We start from the raw sequence: 20,715 nt of genomic DNA on the forward strand, positions 1-20,715 counted from the left end.
AGTGACATCCTGCATGGGGCATTATATGGGGGGGAACAAGTGACATTCTGCATGGGGCATTATATGGGTGGGGGACAAGTGACATCCTGCATGGGGCATTATATGGGGGGAGAGGTGACCTGCTGCATGGGCCATTATATGGGGGGAGAGGTGTCATCCTGCATGGGGCATTATATGGGGGGAGAGGTGACCTCCTGCATGGGCCATTATATGGGGGGAGAGGTGACCTCCTGCTTGGGGCATTATATGGGGGGAGAGGTGACATCTTGCATGGGGCATTATATTGGGGGTGAGGTGACATCATCCATGGGGCATTATATGGGGGGAGAGGTGACATCCTGCATGGAGCATTATATGGGGTCCATAATACTGTATTGAGGACTATGTGGTGCCCATAATACTGTACGGAGGACTATTTGGGGTCATTATTCTGTATGGAGCAGTATATGGGGCCCATAATACTGTATGGAGGACTATACTATCTGGTCTGCACTGTGCGCTGCGAGGATTCGCCGGTTTCTGAGATATTGTAGAATTTACAATAGATATCACTCATGTAATGTAAGAAGTGAAATCTTTGGCCTTGTGCTGTATATTCACTGCTCAAAAAAATAAAATGAACACTCAAATAACACATCCTAGATCTGAATGAATGAAATATTCTCATTGAATACTTTGTTCTGTACAAAGTTGAATGTGCTCACAACAAAATCACACAAAAATCATCAATGGAAATCAAATTTATTAACCAATGGAGGCCTGGATTTGGAGTCACCCCCAAAATTAAAGTGGAAAAACACACTACAGGCTGATCCAACCTTGATGTAATGTCCTTAAAACAAGTCAAAATGAGGCTCAGTATTGTGTGTGGCCTCCACGTGCCTGTATGACCTCCCTACAACGCCTGCGCATGCTCCTGATGAGGTTGTGGATGGTCTCCTGTGGGATCTCCTCCCAAACCTGGACTAAAGCATCCTCCAACTCCTGGACAGTCTGTGGTGCAACGTGACGTTGGTGGATGGAGCGAAACATGATGTCCCAGATGTGCTAAATCGGATTCAGGTCTGGGGAACGGGCGGGCCAGTCCATAGCTTCAATGCCTTCATCTTGCAGGAACTGCTGACACACTCCAGCCACATGAGGTCTGGCATTGTCCTGCATTAGGAGGAACCCAGGGCCAACCGCACCAGCATATGGTCTCACAAGGGGTCTGAGGATCTCATCTCGGTACCTCATGGCAGTCAGGCTACCTCTGGCGGCCACATGGAGCTCAGTGTGAACCTGCTTTCACCTGTGAAGAGCACAGGGCGCCAGTGGCGACTTTGCCAATCCTGGTGTTCTGTGGCAAATGCCTAGTGTCCTGCACGGTTTTGGGCTATGAGCACAACCCCCATCTGTGGACGTTGAGCCCTCATGCCACCCACATGCAGTCTGTTTCTAACCGTTTGTGCAGACACATGCACATTTATGGCCTGCTGGAGGTCATTTTGCAGGGCTCTGGCAGTGCTCCTCCTGTTCCTCCTTGCATAAAGGCGGAGGTAGGGGTCCTGCTGCTGGGTTGTTCCCCTCCTACGGCCCCCTGTCCTGTCTCCTGGTAGCGCCTCCAGCCTCTGGACACTACGCTGACAGACACAGCAAACCTTCTTGCCACAGCTCGCATTGATGTTCCCTCCTGGATGAGCTGCGCTACCTGAGCAACTTATGTGGGTTGTAGAGTCCGTCTCATGCTACCACGAATGTGAAAGCACAAAGAACATTCAAAAGTGACCAAAGCATCAACCAGAAAGCAATGGTACTGAGATGTGGTCTGTGGTCCCCACCTGCAGAACCACTCCTTTAATGAGGGTGTCTTGATAATTGCCAATAATTTCCATCTATTGTCTATTCCATTTGCACAACAGCATGTGAAATTGTCAGTCAATGTTGCTTCCTAAGTGGACAGTTTGATTTCACAGAAGTTTGACTTACTCTGAGTTATATTCTGTTGTTTAAGTGTTCCCTTTATTTTTTTGAGCAGTGTATATTTCTCTGCGGTATCTGTGCATCATGAATCGTGGTATGTGTTAAAGGGGCGTACTGAGACTCTTTCGCCCAGGGCCCACAAAAACCTGGAGCAGGCCCTGCCGGTGGCAGAAGATCGCAGGAACCAGCCCTGACGTGCGGTGTAACTGAGGACTGCGGCAATGGTGAGAAGAAGGCAGAGGGACGCGGGAGCAGGGAGCTAGGCCCAAGATGGAGCCGACAGTGAGGAGGCAGTGGAGAAATCCGGTGCAGCTAATGCAACATACATAAAGTGGCTTGAAATTGCTGCTAAACTTGAAAGATTTGCGTGGGTGGACGGAGCAGCATAGGAAGTGGCCAAAGAGGATGAGGAGGAGACTGGGGAGAAACTGGATGGAGAAGATCTGGATGACTATGCAGTACAGGAGGGGCCAGAGGGACGACAGGAGCAGGAAAGCATGATACAGGAGCCTTTTAACGAGCCTTTAATAGGGGAGCCCACAATGAGGGACATATATGATCTGGTTAAGTTTTGAAAAACTGCATTAACTACCCTTACAAAGAGAGTGAACGGTATAAATGTCACGCTGTCTCTGTCTACTGGAGGTAGGGGGCCTAAGCTGACCCTAAGCTGGGGCCCTGACTAATCCCTCAACCTGGAGGTACTGTTAAAGGTACAGAGGTCCAGGCCGCCAGCGTAACCCCTACCTCCTGAGGATCCCTGCACCTAAGTAATCTAGTCCTGAGAAGGACCCCGATCACAACAAAAGAGGACAAGTAATAATATGCCCACACACAGTACTTAGACGAACGAGACAGTACAAGGGAAAAACCAAAACACCTTGCATACAAAAACTACACAACTACAACAGAGGGAACACCAACGGGAAAGGAGATAAATGATAAAGCGAGGAAGGGAAAAACCACTCCAAATACACTTATCTCAGAAACTCCAAATACCACGATCCGCTCTGTAAGTCTGTATGAAATGCTTTCACCGACACTTCCCAAACAGACCAGCAGGCATTTGAAGGAGACTCACTACAGCAGCATTGATTGCAGCTGGGCGAGGCTGGACCTCGTCTAGCACAGAGAGAGAGAGAATTAACTCCCTCACTGCCGAAAACACAAAGCACCAAAAAGTCAGCTGCAAGAAGTCAGGCTGTGTAATCGTGACGATCTTCGTGGCGACACACCCGTGACAGTACCCCCCCTTCTACGAGGGGCCTCCGGACCCTCAGGGCCAGGTTTATCCGGGTGAGTCGTGTGGAAGGCCCGAACTAATCGGTCTGCGTTAATATCCGACGCAGGAACCCACATCCTCTCCTCAGGACCATACCCTTTCCAATGAACCAGGTACTGAAGGGACCGGCGATTAAAACGTGAATCTATGACCCTTGATACCTGGAACTCCAAGTTACCATTGACCACCACTGGAGGGGGAGGTAAAGGTGACGGTACCACCGGCGCCACATACCTCTTAAGCAACGATCTGTGGAACACGTTGTGAATTTTAAACGTAGGGGGGAGGTCAAGACGGAATGCCACCGGATTAATAATAGAACTGATTCTGTACGGCCCGATGAACCTGGGACCCAGTTTCCAGGAGGGAACCTTAAGTTTAATATTCCTGGTAGACAACCATACCAGATCGTTCACACTTAGGTCCGGACCAGACACTCTCCTCCTATCAGCCATACGTTTGTATCGGTTCCCCATAGTATTCAGATTCTTCAGCACCCCTCTCCATACTGAAGCGAGTGATGAGGAAAATCGTTCCTCCTCAGGAACCCCCGAAGAGCCCCCCCCTACTGAAAGTACAAAACTGGGGGTGAAAACCATATGCCCCAAAAAACGGGTACTTACCAGTGGACTCGCTCCGCCTATTATTAAGAGCAAACTCTGCCAGAGGTAAGAAAGAAGCCCAGTCCTCCTGGTTCTCTGACACAAAACACCGGAGATATGTCTCCAAGCTCTGGTTCATACGTTCCGTCTGACCATTGGTCTGAGGGTGAAAAGCCGATGAGAATGACAAATGCATCCCCCGCCGTGCACAAAACGCCTTCCAGAACTTGGACACAAACTGAGACCCCCGATCAGACACCACATCGGAGGGTACCCCGTGAAGCCTCACAATCTCCCCAATGAACACCTGCGCAAGAGTTTTAGCATTAGGGAGAGCCGGAAGAGCGATAAAATGTGCCATCTTGCTGAACCTGTCCACTACAACGAGTATGACCGTTTTACCCGAAGACGGAGGGAGGTCCGTAATAAAGTCCATAGACAGATGAGTCCAAGGACGCTCCGGGATCTTCAAAGGTAAGAGGGCCCCAGACGGACGGGTATGTGAGGTCTTAGAGCGCGCACAAACCCCACAGGACGCGACAAAAGTTACCACCTCCTTATGTAAGTTAGGCCACCAAAACCGACGCGAGAGGAGATCCACAGTTGCTTTACTCCCCGGGTGTCCTGCCAAAACTGAGTTATGGTGTGCCTCGATCACCTTTTGTCGCAACTGATCTGGAACAAACAGTCTCCCCGGAGGTCCAACAGGGGCGTCCCCCTGAGCCTCCAATACCTCCTCCTCCAGCTCAGAGCATACTGCCGAAACCACCACCCCCTCCTGAAGGATAGGAATCGGGTCGTCCGTATTCCCGGCCCCAGGGAAACTGCGAGATAAGGCATCCGCCTTTACATTTTTTGACCCAGGACGATATGTAACGACAAAATTAAACCTGGTAAAAAACAATGACCACCTAGCTTGTCTGGGATTCAGACGTTTCGCGGACTCCAGATATAGCAGGTTCTTGTGATCGGTGATGACGGTGACCGGATGGACTGCCCCCTCCAAAAAATGGCGCCACTCCTCAAAAGCTAACTTAATGGCCAAGAGTTCCCTATTGCCGACATCGTAATTCCTCTCAGCGGACGACAATTTTTTAGAGAAAAAGGCGCACGGATGCCACTTACCAGGGGACGAACCTTGTGACAATACTGCTCCCACCCCTACCTCAGAAGCGTCTACCTCTACAATGAATGGCTGTGACGCATCAGGTTGAATGAGTATGGGTGCCGAGGCAAAACATTTTTTCAAGCAGGAGAATGCTTGACAAGCCTTGTCAGACCACCTAGAAAAATCCGTCCCCTTTTTAGCCATGTCTGTGAGAGGCTTAACCATGGACGAGAAATTACGAATGAACTTCCGGTAATAATTAGCAAACCCCAGGAAACGTTGTAGTGCCTTAAGATTCTCTGGCCGATCCCACTCAAGAACTGCCCGCACTTTCCCAGGGTCCATACGAAAACCGGACGCTGAAACCAGGAAGCCTAAAAACTGGAGTTCCTGTACGGCGAACACACACTTTTCCCATTTGGCATACAGTTTATTATCCCGCAAGATCTGTAACACCTGCCTAACGTGCTCCTGATGAGACACCAGATCCGGCGAGTAAATTAAGATATCATCCAGATATATGACAACAAACTGTCCCACCAGGCGGCGAAAAATGTCATTAACAAAGTGTTGGAACACCGCCGGGGCATTAGTCAGACCGAATGGCATGACAAGGTTCTCATAATGCCCCTCCGGAGTGTTAAACGCCGTCTTCCACTCATCCCCCTCCTTCATCCTAATCAGATTGTACGCCCCCCTGAGATCCAACTTAGAGAACCATTTGGCGCCCACGATCTGATTAAAGAGATCGGGAATAAGTGGGAGTGGATACGGATCTCGGACCGTAATCCGATTAAGTTCACGGAAATCCAGGCAAGGGCGTAGGCCTCCATCTTTCTTCTTAACAAAGAAGAACCCCGCAGCCACCGGTGAAGATGAAGGTCTAATATGCCCCTTAGCCAGACTTTCTGAAATATAATCCTTCATGGCCTGCCTCTCAGGACCAGAAAGGTTATACAACCTAGCTTTAGGTAACTTGGCCTCAGGGAGCAGTTTTACAGAACAGTCATACTCGCGATGAGGAGGTAGTTCCTGACACCCTTTCTCCGAGAATACATCCTCAAAGTCCGCCAGAAATGGAGGTAAGACCCAAGGAGTAACCGCACCGATGACCGTGTTCATGCAGTTTTTATTACAGAATTTACTCCATTGGCTTATCTCTCTGGTTTGCCAATTAATAACCGGGTTATGTTTAGTTAACCAAGGAAGGCCCAACACTATAGGAGTGGGAAGACCCTCCAACACGTAGCAAGATAACAGTTCTTTATGTATCGCCCCCACTTGAAGTTTTACGTCATGCACAGCTTGCAGAAAACTTCCCTGACCGAGAGGCCTGGCATCGATCGAGAATATGGGGATGGGTTTAGCCAACTCACTCAATCGCATACCTTGAACCCGGGCAAACCGAGCATCAACCAGATTAGCCCCGGCCCCACTATCCAGAAGAACAGATATCCTCTCAGTTCTCGTACCCACCACCACCTCCGCCGGTACGAGAAACTGAGACGAACCTAGGGACGAAATACCTACTCCCAGATTGCCGTCCACCACACAACCTGGGATCAACAGTTTTCCGACGACTCTTCACTCTGCAAGGGACGGGATGGACACCCCCCAATAAAATGTCCCTTTCTCCCGCAGAAGAAACACCTTCCTGTCTTATGGCGCACCACCGGTCCCCTCCTCCGAAATGATGTCCCTCCTAATTGCATAGGCTCCTCTGGACTGACCAGGGGAACCACCATATGAGGGGACCTTGTAGGAGGTGGAGTCATCACAGGGGGTCGAGTTATCCCGCACCTCTCCCGAAGCCGTCTGTCAACGCGAATAGCCAGGGCCATAGCGGCTTCCAGTGACGCGGGAGAGTCATACTGTGCCAACACATCCTGTAATTTGTCGGATAAACCTTGACAAAACTGGCTCCTAAGAGCCGGGTCATTCCACTGGGTGTCCGTGGCCCACCTACGGAACTCCGAACAGAATTCCTCCGCCGGACGATCTCCCTGCTGGATCCTACGTAACTTAGACTCAGCAAGGGAGATCCGATCTGGGTCATCATATACGAGTCCCAGAGCAGCGAAAAACCTATCCACTGACTGGAGAGCCGGGGAGCCCGGGGGAAGAGAGAACGCCCAAGATTGTGGGTCCCCTTGTAGGAGCGAGATGACAATTCCCACCCTTTGTTCTTCACTCCCCGATGACCGAGGCCGCAGCCGAAAGTACAATTTGCATGCCTCCCGGAAAACAAAAAACTTGTCCCGCCCCCCAGTGAACCTGTCAGGGAGAGCTACTTTAGGTTCTGGTCCGGCTTGCTCCTGAGGATGCAAAACCTTGGACCTAACGTCCGCCAGCTCCATGGACAAACTCTGCAACTGCCGAGCTAGACCGGCTACTGGATCCATGGTAGCTGGAGAAAAACTAAGTAGGTCGGTGAAAATGTCACGCTGTCTCTGTCTACTGGAGGTAGGGGGCCTAAGCTGACCCTAAGCTGGGGCCCTGACTAATCCCTCAACCTGGAGGTACTGTTAAAGGTACAGAGGTCCAGGCCACCAGCGTAACCCCTACCTCCTGAGGATCCCTGCACCTAAGTAATCTAGTCCTGAGAAGGACCCCGATCACAACAAAAGAGGACAAGTAATAATATGCCCACACACAGTACTTAGACGAACGAGACAGTACAAGGGAAAAACCAAAACCACCTTGCATACAAAAACTACACAACTACAACAGAGGGAACACCAACGGGAAAGGAGATAAATGATAAAGCGAGGAAGGGAAAAACCACTCCAAATACACTTATCTCAGAAACTCCAAATACCACGATCCGCTCTGTAAGTCTGTATGAAATGCTTTCACCGACACTTCCCAAACAGACCAGCAGGCATTTGAAGGAGACTCACTACAGCAGCATTGATTGCAGCTGGGCGAGGCTGGACCTCGTCTAGCACAGAGAGAGAGAGAATTAACTCCCTCACTGCCGAAAACACAAAGCACCAAAAAGTCAGCTGCAAGAAGTCAGGCTGTGTAATCGTGACGATCTTCGTGGCGACACACCCGTGACAATAAAGGAGGAAATGATCAATATGAAGGCAGCCGTTAACAAGGCTTATACCAGAGTGGGGGTGGTGGAAGAAAGAGTGAGCACACTGGAGGAACAGCTCTGTAAGCTGCAGAAGTCCCATACTCAATGCCTGCAGCGGTGTGCCATTCTGGCTGATAAAAATGACGATTTAGAATACCGCTCCAGGCGGAACAATGTGCGGCTGGTGGGTATCCCTGAAAAGGCAGAAGGGACTGATGCTACAGCATTTGTTGAGGACTGGCTCCGCAATAAAATTGGCGCTAACAATCTGACCAAACTGTTTGCAGTGGAGAGAGCACACCACGTTCCCATGAGGCCCCTCCCTCCGGGTTCCTCCCCCCGTACCATCCTGGCCAGGATTCTTAAATTTGGGGATAGAGATATTATTCTTCGGAAGGCAAGAACGGCTAAGGATATGAGTATTAATGGCCAAACAGTGTCCATATACCCCGACTACTCGGCTGAGGTTCAGAAGCAAAGAATGCTTTATGGTGGGGTGAAGAAAAGGTTGAGAGATATGGAACTGGCGTACTCTACTTTGTATCCTGCAAAGCTCAGGGTTGTGGCCCTGGGATCTGTTCATTTTTTTCCAACTCCGGAGGAGGCCACCAAGTGGCTGGACTTGAACGAGAAAAATATCAGAGCTGGTAAAGGAAGTGAGAAGACACGCTGAGAGACTTGGCGGGCCTTATACTTGTGAAGGAAGAAAGATGGATGATGCTGTTATATAGAGACTTTTTGTTCCTGCCTTCTAGTTATCATGGACAATGGAGGGACTGTAGAGGATAGCACATATAAGCGGAGGAGAAATGGAGGGATTGAAAGTAATTCACGGTTTTGAGATAACGTTTGTAAGTTTGATAGGTATAGAGTCACCTATTCTCTGGTTTAGAGGGAAGAAACACATTGGGCGTCTTTGGTAATGGTTTTTATGTTCAACAACAGTGGGGAGGGAAGTGGATGGGAGGGGAGAGGCCCTTCAGGCTATGGGTTGGTATCAGGGGTTCTTGGGAGAAGTATTGTCCTTTACGGGATTGGGAATATATACGTATAGGGAAATATGGTGGGTGATAAGATTAAAATTCTTAATTGGAATGTGAGGGGATTATCTGATGGAACACGAAGAGCGGCGATTATGGAGTATATTAGGAAGTAGGGACCGGATGTGATATGCCTTTAAGAAACATATTTGATTAAGGAGAAAGTGGAGGTGTTGAAGAGAAGATGGATCGGGAGGGCATATCACTCCACGTACTCCTCATATGCCAGGGGGGGTCTCGTTGTTGGTGGGAGCGTCCACACCCTTTTGAGGACATTGAAAGACATATCAACAGTGAAGTCCAATACATTTTTGTAATTTGTAAAATTTATGAACAATTGTTATGTATAGTGGCCATGTACATACCACCTCCATATTAGGGGAAGAAGATCCAGGAGGTGATAGTCCCATATCCCTTTTGTGCAATTCTATCGTTATTAATTGTTGGTGACTTTAATAATGTGATGGATGAGGGATGGGATAGGCATAAACAGGGAATAGGAAAAGGTGGCCGGAAACTGACATCATTTGGGAACTATGGTTGACACAATTGATTTGTGGGGTGGAATATCTCCCTAGAGTGGTCTCGGACCATAAACCTCTGGAGCTGCTTATTAAATAGACGGGGGGAGATCTAGACAGGTGTGCGGGTGGAGGCTCCATCCACTATGGCTGAAGCATTTTAATATGGAAGCAATAAAGAGGGAGTTAGACGAATATTGGCAGTTCAATGAAGGTAGTGCAGATAGGCGAGTGGTGTGGGATGCCATGAAGGCATACTTGAGGGGTCTTCTGTTTCGAGAAATTTCTAGATGTAAGTCTAAAACTAGATCGGTAGACAGGGCAGTGATGGAGGCTTTAGAAAGGGCGGAAAGAGAACTGACGGTGAACCCCTCAGTAGAGAGTAAGAACGGGCTCAAGGAAGCTCGGAAGGGAGTCACCAAACTATATATATAAATAGAATAGAGAGGAAAAGAGCTTTCCAGAAGACACAATTCTACGATAAGGGTGAAAGGGTGGGACATTTGCTATCAGTAGTAGCGGCAGCACAGAGGGAATTCTCATTTGTATACAATCTGAAGACGGAAGAAGGGACGGAGGTGGTGGATGCGGAGGATATACTGGAAGATTTTAGACGGTGTTATGAGCATCTATACTCTTCTGAATCTTGAGCCTCATCAGCAGAGATGGAAGGGTTTCTTGTGGAGGCAGGACTCCCTAGGATTGTAGAGAGTGACAGGAGGAGACTGGAAGAGCCTGTAACACAGGAGGAGGTTGAAACAGCTATAATCTCTTTGACAAATAATAAGGCTCCAGGGGGGACAGACTCCCGGGTGAGACCTATAAACAGTTGGTTAAGGTGGTAGCACCTAGACTAAAGGCAGTCTTCGAGGAGGCTTTGGAATGTGGTGCATTACCATTGTCCATGAGGGAGGCTGTGGTAGTGGTCATCCCTAAGGAAGATAGAGACGCAAAGTTGCAAGAGTCCTACAGGCCCATTTCGTTACTGACGGTGGATGTAAAAATTCTGGCCAACCGATTGGTGAGTGTGGTGCAAGATCTTATCCACCCCGATCAATCCAGATTTATGCCGGATAGGTCTACAGCAATAAACATACATAGACTCTTCCTTAATCTGCAGTTGCCGTCGGATAATGGGGGTCGTAGGGAGTTAGTGTCGTTGGATGCACGCAAAGCATTCGACATCGTCGAATGGAGCTATCTTTGGAAGATGTTGGAGTGCTTTGGATTTGGACCAACCTTCATATCGTGGATACGGATGTTGTACACATCCCCAACTGCTAGGGTCAGGGTTAGTGGGCAGACATCCAGACAATTCGCTCTTCATAGGGGAACCAGACAGGGGTGTCCGCTGTCTCCACTGCTTTTTGCGTTGGCAGTGGAGCCCTTGGCGCAGACAATTAGAAAGGCAGCCTCAGTCAAGGGGTATAAATATGGATCTGTAGAGGAAAAAATAGCTTTAGATGCAGATGATGCAGATGATGTGCTGCTCTTCCTGGAAGACCCTGATGAGTCCTTGCGGGATGTGATAAGCATCCTTGGGAGATTTGGGGGTATGTCGGGCCTGGAAATTAATTGGGAGAAATCCAACATTCTAGCTGTGGATGGTAGTGGTGAAGACCTTAGGATAGAGGGGGATGGCAGTAGGTTGGCGGTTGTGCGGTAGTCCAAGTACCTGGGCATTCAGGTATCACTCCCACTCCCTAGCTATATAGACCTGAATCTGATCCCACTACTGGGTAAGTTCAGAAGCGAAGTGGGGGCGTGGTGTAGATTAGATCTATCAGTGGTGGGAAGGGCAAACCTTATTAAAATTGTGCTGATGCCGCAGGTGCTGTACGTGCTGCACAATGCCCCCATATGGTTACCTAAACGGTGGTTCCGGACAATCAATTCTATATTTAGGGATCTTGTATGGGGGTAAAAACAACCGAGGATTAGATTGGAAATATTACAGAGGCCCAAAGAGTAAGGGGGGCTGGCACTCCTGAGCCCGTGGATCTACTATCTAGCAGCTCAAGGTCAACAGCTAAGGGGACGGAGAGAGACAGAGGGAACGGGTTCGGTGTGGCGGATATTGACTCAGGTGCTGGGGAGAGATTCATTGGTTCAAGGACTGGAGGCAGGTAGTTTTAGTAAACTGGGACTGTCATGCCCCACTCTGGCCTTGATACACAAGGTATGGGAGGAGATTAAAATGATTAGGGGAGTGGAGGCCTTGACTAATTATTCCCCTATATGGCAAAATGAAAAACTGCCGGCGTTTGACAAAATGGGGGAATTTAAAAACTGGACGAGGAAAGGAATTCAATACATGGCCCAATTACAGGACTAGCGAGGACTAGTGACTTTTGAGAAACTACAGGAGGAATATGAGTTATCTGAGATCTGTAGATTCCAGTATAGACAGTTCTGTCACGCTTACATAGCGCAGGGTAAGACTGTTTCTATGAGGGTCCAAAAAGACATATTGGTGGACTATGTGTGTAGTGATGGGGGAACAAAAGGAGTTATGTCTGGTATTTATAAGGACTTAATGCACACCTTTTTAATCAATTACCTGATTAAGACTAAAGGAAAGTGGGAAGACGAATTGGGACTGTAGAATCTGCTGAGTTTTGAGGTGGCAGTTAATATTAATTAACAAGAGATACTGGATCTTTAACCCCTTAAGCCCCGAGGGTGGTTTGCACGTTAATGACCAGGCCAATTTTTACAATTCTGACCACTGTCACTTTATGAGGTAATTACTCTGGAACGCTTCAACGGATCCCCCTGATTCTGAGACTGTTTTTTCGTGACATATTGTACTTCATGATTGTGGTAAAATTTCTTCGATATCACTTGCGTTTATTTGTGAAAAAAAACGGTAATTTGGCGAAAATTTTGAAAATTTAGCAATTTTCAAAATTTGAATTTTTATGCCCTTAAATCAGAGAGATATGTCACACAAAAGAGTTAATAAATAACATTTCCCACATGTCTACTTTACATCAGCACAATTTTGGAACCAAAATTTTTTTTTGTTAGGAAGTTATAAGGGTTAAAAGTTGACCATCGAAAACAAAACCATTTTTTAGGGACCACATCACATTTGAAGTCACTTTGAGAGGTCTTTATGACAGAAAATACCCAAAAGTGACACCATTCTAAAAACTGCACCCCTCAAGGTGCTCAAAACCACATTCAAGAACTTTATTAACCCTTCAGGTGCTTCACAGGAATTTTTTGAATGTGGAAGAAAAAAATGAACATTTAACTTTTTTCTCCTCCAGGCCCAGGTACCATAAAACCTGTTGTAAAAAAAGAATTAAAATAATAAATATCAATATACTTCCCCTCTGTCAGCCCACAATCTCCTCACTGCCGCTGCCTCCGAACCCAGAGATGCATTGCGGCAACGGCCTGCGATGACGTTGCGGTCATGTGACAGTGAGGTCCTCACAGGTCCTGCCTCTCTGTATCTATGGGAACAAAGCTGCCGGGGAGTAGCGGCGAGGAGACTTATTATTTTTTACATTCTTTCTTTTACTATTGATGCTGCATATGCAGCATCAATAGTAAAAAGTTGGTCACACTTGTCAAGCACTATGCAGCGTGACCAACCTGTCAAGCACTTTTCCAAGTGATGCTAATATTTCTTGGACAGCTCTTGACAATGTGCATGCTAAAATGCATGCAAAAACGCTTGATTTGCGCTTGTGTTTTGCAGGAAAACGCATGTGAATTAGGCTTGCGCTTTCCCGCAGCAGGGGGATGCGGAAATGATGCAGAAATTTCTGCTTAATTTACGCAAAGTGGGCACATAGCCTAATATCAGACCTTGCTGCATAAGGATCTGCATGTAGTTGTGTGTTGGTATCACTTTGTGTCTACAACAAAATGGCTCCTCACTGTGAGAGATCCTAATTCCTAAACTTCATTGTCTCTTATCCATTTGTAAACACCCAGAAAGGGAGGGGGGAGGAGGAGACATCATACATGGAGCAAATCCGGCCCAGATTTTCAGCAGTTGTAATGAATGCCAGCTCTACACAAGGTTTTCATGCCAAATTTCAGTAGCTGCTCCCCCTAGTGTTTCAAAGTGGAACATGTCAAACTTTTTAAATTATTTTTCATATTTTACTCCATTAAAAAAATATGATAATATTGGAAAAACGAATCAAAACAATAATACTTTACGTTTTCGCAATTGTTGAAAAAAAATTTTTTTTGATGGCACCTTCCCTTTAATAGCCAGGCATTGGATAAATGAAGAACCGCCGACGATACAAGAATTTTTTTGACAATCTTGACTTTATTGTAAATATGGAAAAAGGTGTTTATGCCAAAAAAAAAGAAAAAACATTCAATGCATTGTGGACACCGTGGGTGGAGAGACGATGATCCCGAAAGGAGGATATACTTCTGAATATTGGTTGTTAATGTTTTTTATAAGGGGGGGAGGGAGGGGATGCGCTGTAATTGAAAATAAGTGACCTTGTTGGACATTGTAATGTCTGGACTCTGTTTCTTTGTTTTATACTGGTCGTCTGAGCATTTGTTTTCTATTAGGAAAACATTGAGGTTTATGATGTTTCAACATTTACTACAATTTGCAGGTAACTGCGAATGGCAGTAGAGCTAAAGACTTATTAAAAAAAAAGTTCAATTTATAGAGCCGTACATCTATCAGCAGAGCACGGGCTGCTGTCACATTTAGTCTGTGAATGGATCATCAGACTGCAGACTGACGCTGAATTATTCCATCTGCCCTCGTATATTATCCAAAAAGTTTAGATCTCCTATTAACACAATGTTACATTATTTCATCCATACATTTCCTAAGTGAAATTCTTTCCTGGCTCCTGATTATGACGGCACAGATCTGGATTACACTGTCATTTGTCTTCTTCAACTAATAGTCTGATATCTGTTACATGTAAATTCTGTTTTTTTGTCTTTCTAGTTCTAGCGCTAGAGCGAACATCACACTTTCTGGGAAGAAGAAAAGAAAATTGATTAAGCAGATACGACATCTAGTGAAGGAGAAAGAGGTCATGGATGGTACTGTTAGGAATAATACGAATTACACTTCATATCTGTGGCTGTCTGAAATATCTGTCTGTCCTTCTCTCTATAACTTTTCTCAAAATGCTTGTTAGATTCTGTTCACACTAGAGATGAGGCTTCAACTTCTAAAAGGTTTTACAGTCACATGGATTATTAAAGGGGTTGTCCAGGCTTGGGAAAAAAATCTGCAGTCACATTGTGCGATTGCAGACTGCTAAATCAAGACTGCATGTGATGCTAACGTTCTCAGGATTCTTCGGTATTTCTGCTGCCAGCGGATGGTCCTGTGATTGCATGTATGTATTTTACATACTGGCTGTCCCGTTGTAGCGCAATGGCCGACTCCCCTGCGTGGTGTCCTCTTCTCCCTCCATGCTTACTCTACGCCCCGGCCCTTGACATGGTCCACTTTGCTGTAGTGCACGCACGCTCCACTGCTCTTAAAGGGGCAGCATGCATTTATAGTAAATGCCCTCGGTTTGTAGCTGAGAGGCATTTAGTATAATTAGTACACCTGCAAGTTGGCTACCAGCCAAGAGCTGGAAGGCATCTTGTATAAAAAAAACTCCCTCCCCTTTAGGGAGTCGCTGAAGCAACAGCATTTATTAGTGTGTAGTCTTCCCTACTAGTGAGTTGTTAGGTCCCCTGGTCCCGGTGCGGCCAGTGTCCTGAACCGTAATCCCTGGTCCCTGTGTGGCCAGTCCTGTCCCGAAGTCCCCTGGTCCCGGTGCGGACAGCATTTGAATGTTTCCCTATCCGAGTATCCCATGTATTGGGACTGCTCCAACCTATCTCTAAAGTACCTGTCTGGGTCTCCATGTCAGTAACCGTTCTGTGGTGATCCCGAATCTATTAGTCTAAACGTAGCCTGAGCCTGTGTCAGCTAACCTGTTCCCTGGGGTCAGCTGCTGCAGTACCAAGATCTGCCTAGGAGTGGTACCAGGCGGCTACCTGCAGTTCAGCCTGTTTCCACCATCAGAAGCTCCAGTGAACACCAGGTAGCCACTTAGCTACGCCCCTTCCTAGGCAGGCCCGGCCCTGTGGCACAGTGGGTCCACAAATCCACATGCGTCACTGTCGTGCGTTACACCCGTGCTGACTAAATGTGTTTAGCTTATGACTCATTGCTCCCCTACATTACACTGTGCCTGTGTGGGGGCCAGTGGCCGCACATGTAACATTACTGATGGCAGGAAAGTGTCAGGATAGAACATACTCAGGGAATTGGGAGGAATGTGAGGAAGGAGAAACTTGTGTGCAGAGATTTATCCATATTGAGCCTGTATGGGAGTCTCAGGATGGTGCTTTGTAGATGGAGTGTGTGTGTGTGAGGGAGGATGGGACAGATACTGCTCTGCCTCTTGGGAAATGTCTAGAGACACAAAGGGAAAGCGTGTAGGAATTTTGGGATGTAAGGAATAACTAATCACAAGCATAGCTGCAGAGGACCTAAAAAAATGAAAATAAAGGTAAGGGGGTTTTGTGACTCATTTTTTGTGACAGACATATACTACTTTTTTTTTCCCTGGAAAAGCTTTTTAACAGATTGAAAAAGAAAACCTTACGGAAAAGGAGAATAGATTCTGTCTTATGTTGTTGTAACTGGTTACAATTATTTTTAATGCCTGGGATAATGTAAGAACAGTGCAGTGGATGAGCATATTGACCTACCCGACTGCGGAAACGAAATTGGAAATGGCTATTAAGACTTTCCAAACTGGACACCTTTTTGCTCCCATAATACAATTCCTTCTCATACATACTTTTATCTTTTGAGTAGATCTAAAGGCAAAAATGAGATCAGTAGTGATGGGCGAGCACTAAAATGCTCGGGTGCTCGATGCTCGGGTCGAGCACATTGGAATACTCGGGTGCTCAACCCGAGCAACAAGCCCAATGTAAGTCTATGGGAAACTCGAGCATTTTTCAGGCGGCTCCCCTGGCTGTCTGCAGAGGGCCTAATAATTGCCCAAATCAATGGGAACAGTGCTCAAATGACATGGGGACAGCATGGAGAAGACCCCTGGAAGCATTTCTGACTCCCAGGGCACTTCTGTCAACAACGTTGTCAGAGGTATTACGCCACTTTTACGGACTCGCAATAAAACATACAAAAACGAAATCAAAATGGATTTTCCTGGGAAATATGTTAAGGAACATCCTTTGCAGGGTAATGACTTGTATATAAAGCAAAATAAATAACCAAAAACAAAAATACTCCTCCACACCTTGTGCTATGTTCACACTTAGCGTTTTTGATGCGTTTTTGCACTTTTGTATTGCTTTCAACCAAGACAAATGCATTCACCAGGAAATGTCATTTTAACATTTTACAACCTTATCTGGCCATGTGGTGTGTGAGACATCATCAGACACATCGTGTGTTTCATTTATACAGGAGGGACTCTGAAAGTCACAAAGCTAATTTTTATAGGGCCATCAGGCGGCCTTTACTATTCTTAAAGGGCCAGCAGTCTTCCCTCATTATTCTTACAGAGCCATCAGCCGGCTGTGTTTTATTGTTCCCATTACTAAAGAGTGGGTCTCCTATACTGTTATTGGGTATGCAGTGAGTGGCAGGGCTGCCCAAAATTTAGACGCACCCCAATACCACTTTGAACAGACGTAGAGGAGGGCCTCCTGAAAACAATGTTCCCATTATTGGGAACTAGGTCTCCCATTGTGTTTTACTATGCAGTGAATGCAAGGGTTGCCAAAAATTTGGAGGCACTCCAATGCCCCTTGGAAGAGACGTAGAGGAGGGCTTCCTGAATAAAAATGTTCCCATTATTAGGAAGTGGTCTCCCATTGTGTTTGCCTATGTAGTGAATGCAAGGGCTGCCAAAAATTGGGAGGCACTCCAATGCCCCTTGGAAGAGACGTGGAGGAGGGCCTCATAAAAAATGTTCCCTTTAGAAAGGAGTGGGTCTCCTATACTTGTAATGCCCAGTAATCAGAGAAGCTGAGTAAGGCCACGGCCCCACTATCAGTATGTGGTCAGTATTTTTTCTCAGGAGTGGGAGCCAAAACCAGGTGAGGAACAATCAGAGAAAAGGTATAATAGAAACAAGTCACCAATTCTGCATTTATCACCCACTCCTGAGAAAAAATACTGACCAAATACTGATAGTGGGGCCGTGGCCTAAGGGAAAAAGATGCGAAACCGTGGGTTGAAGTATAGGACTTGCTTACTGGACTGTAGTAATGTGCTGGGTTGTGGTGAAGACAGAGGAACTTGAGGCGGAAAAAAACTAAGCTTGGAAGAAGTAGAGAGTCCGTGTGTGAAGATGCTCCATATTGTAAATAAAATGCTCGTGAAATTATGCACCCGCTATCTATTGTATATAGTTGCCACCAAGTTAATGTTAAGTAACAGACTGTTTATTTTCGAGTGATGGTCTCCTTCATTGAACTCTTTAACAGTTAACATCTTCATGTAGCGTGTCGGGGTGTAAAAGACGAGTACCTCACCCACAGCTGCCGCCCCACACTACTTTACACTTTCACTCCATTTTTACTAGTCTTTTAGCAACATACCCCTCTTTTCCCTTCTTGGGTCCAGTAAGTCATGGTGTCCTTGTTAGGCCTCCACAGTCTGAATTGTTGCTTCTACAGCTGCTCAATGGTACAAATCGTCATTTTCCTAACATATGATAAATGAAGCTTGATTCTAAGGCTATGTTCACACATAGTTGCGTTTTTTTTACGTAACAAATCTGCAGCAAAACTGATCTCTGGCAGGAAATCAGCTGCGTCAAAAACTGTTTTTTTCTGCTTTTTTTGTGCATTTTTTTCAACGTTTTTTTCTCTGTCCTTCTGTCTCTATTTATGCATGTACATAAAGTTCTGTGAAAAAAAGAACCCCATTCTATTTTGCCATCAAAAACGCTGATGCAAATTTTGGTGCGTTTTTGATGCGTTTTTTTTACCACCCATTACTTCCTATGGGTAAAAAAACGCTAAAAGAAGTGACAAGCTCTATTTTCCAAAAACCCAACCAAGGCACAAAATATGCAACAAAAAAAAAACATGATGTGTGAACAGAGAATTCTGGTTTCTCATAGACTTTGCTGGTACTGCAAAACGCAGCTGAAAATTTGCATAAAAATCTGCAGCAAAAAAAAACGATGAAAAACACAACATGTGTGAACATAGTCTTACTCTCTCTTTGTTGTGACAAAAATCAGGAAGGTCTTTCACAGGGTTTTGGTTTTCTGGTGTCAACAAAATCATGAGACTGGAAAATCTGAACTCCTCAACTAAAGGCACAGCTGTCTTTTTCTCCAAGAAAGACCTACCCCTCCATCGTAGAATACCGAACCCATTTGGAGTAAACTCATTTGTCAAAAATTCAAGGCGCTAAGGTTGCTCTCTTGGCCTTTTTTTTTTTTACATTCTGCACTTTTCTAACACCCCACTTGTTGCCAACTAACTCTCTTTACTGTAACCTTTTGAATAGCAAACACATTTGTTCTGTTTTTAACAACTGATTTTTACCACACTTTATATATTTCTGCATTGTCTTGGGTCTCTCATTATAGTCTATGCCCCAATTATTTTTTGCTGAAATAAAGACTATAAAAGGAATAAAAATGGTTGACTGCAGAGCCTGCAAAAAAAAGACGTAATTGCAAGTGTATGCTTGGTTAAGGGGCCCATGCTTCTGAATGCCCAAGGCTCAGATGAGTCTCTGCCTACTACTCTGCATACTGAGAAACACTAATGTGAACGGAGCCTAATTAATAGACATTGTACCTCTAAAGGTCTATTGCCTTTGAAATTAACTAAGTCATTGGTTGCTAATAATATTCATTTTCATTTCCTAGTGGAAACTATGTCAAAGCCTCAAAAACCTGTCCGTATCATGGAAGTTGAAATTGGCCCAACAAAAAGAAAATCGAAGAAGCCTCAACTGGATGTGGAAATGGAGGAGGTTGCTCCAGAAACCAGTAACGAGGGCAAATAGGCTTTCATCAACCTTAAAGCGACCTTCCTCCCCTATATTAAATATGACTATATATTTCTAATGTATAGGGACTATATGAACACAGCATTATCATCAGCCAATACTAATAAAAGGCCAGGGAAGCAGTGGTTCAGACATTTCTCAGCTATCCCCATCAATTGCTATCTTGGACATGAGGAACCAGAGCACCAGTCTTCATGGCTGGAGCCGCAATGGAGACCATTCAAAATTTATAGTCACGTTTAATGTGAGGAGGGGTTGAGGGTGTGCCTATTACTCTGGACATGTGTCTCTTTTGGTTACATTCTGTGGTAAGCCAGAAGGAAACAATGGATCACTATTGTAAATGCATAAGTCACTCATCTACAGAAGTGGATGGATTTTTTTTTTTCATCAAGGACATACTAATGAACAACAGGTTTTTCCACTTTTGACTCCGCTACTAGCCTAAATCCAATACTTCAAGAGCTGAAAGCCATGTCATCATGTTATTCTTGTGCTGTCAGTTGGAAACGCGGATGTGTAATGTCGGCCTTATACTTTTTTTATTATTAAATATTCTCCTTTTTAGGAGTGTATTCATGTGTCTTGTATAACGACTTTCTTATCTCAGGTATTCAAGCTAGTAACTTCTACGTGCTTGATATACGTGGGTCATAATATTAAACAATATTGCACACATGATTCATTTTTCAAGATACCTCGTAGATTTGCCTTTTTTTATTGTAGTTTGGATTTGATACAATTTGTGATATGCTAACGCCGTATAGAAATTACAAGTGATCCTTAAACAATATACCATATTTTTTGGACTTTAAGACACACTTTTTAGCAAGTTAGAATCTTGCTAAAAAGTGTGTGCGTTTTGTAGTAGAGGCAGCTTCCTGTGATCAAGGGGAATGCTAACACAGCATCTTTCCCGATCACTGAGACAACTTCTTTCCTCAAGACAGACACTGATCAGTGCAGGGCAGGAGTGGAAGCTACCAGGGGCTTGCATGGATGCTGCACGTACTGAGTAGTGGATATACATTTATATTCTTTATAGGGCTTTGAATTAATTAAGCATGGGTTGGGCAGTAGTAGACAACCCCTTTGAC

General features: G+C 45.6%; 1 protein-coding gene across 1 annotated transcript in view; it reads left to right on the plus strand.

Moving 5' to 3' along the window:
- The window catches only part of LOC141213734 (uncharacterized protein C11orf98-like), a 36,040-nt gene extending 15,843 nt beyond the window's left edge, over positions 1 to 20,197 (plus strand). The window contains exons 3-4 of the mRNA XM_073665326.1: positions 14,546 to 14,643; positions 19,476 to 20,197. Coding sequence (XP_073521427.1) covers positions 14,546 to 14,643; positions 19,476 to 19,615 — 238 coding nt within the window. The 3' untranslated portion in view covers positions 19,616 to 20,197. The remainder of the gene's footprint in view (positions 1 to 14,545; positions 14,644 to 19,475) is intronic.
- The last annotated feature ends 518 nt before the right edge of the window (positions 20,198 to 20,715 follow it).

Source organism: Phyllobates terribilis, unplaced genomic scaffold (genome assembly GCF_046119375.1).
Source record: "Phyllobates terribilis strain yellow unplaced genomic scaffold, ASM4611937v1 Scaffold_211__1_contigs__length_3443825, whole genome shotgun sequence".
NCBI classification, from domain to species: Eukaryota; Metazoa; Chordata; class Amphibia; order Anura; family Dendrobatidae; genus Phyllobates; species Phyllobates terribilis.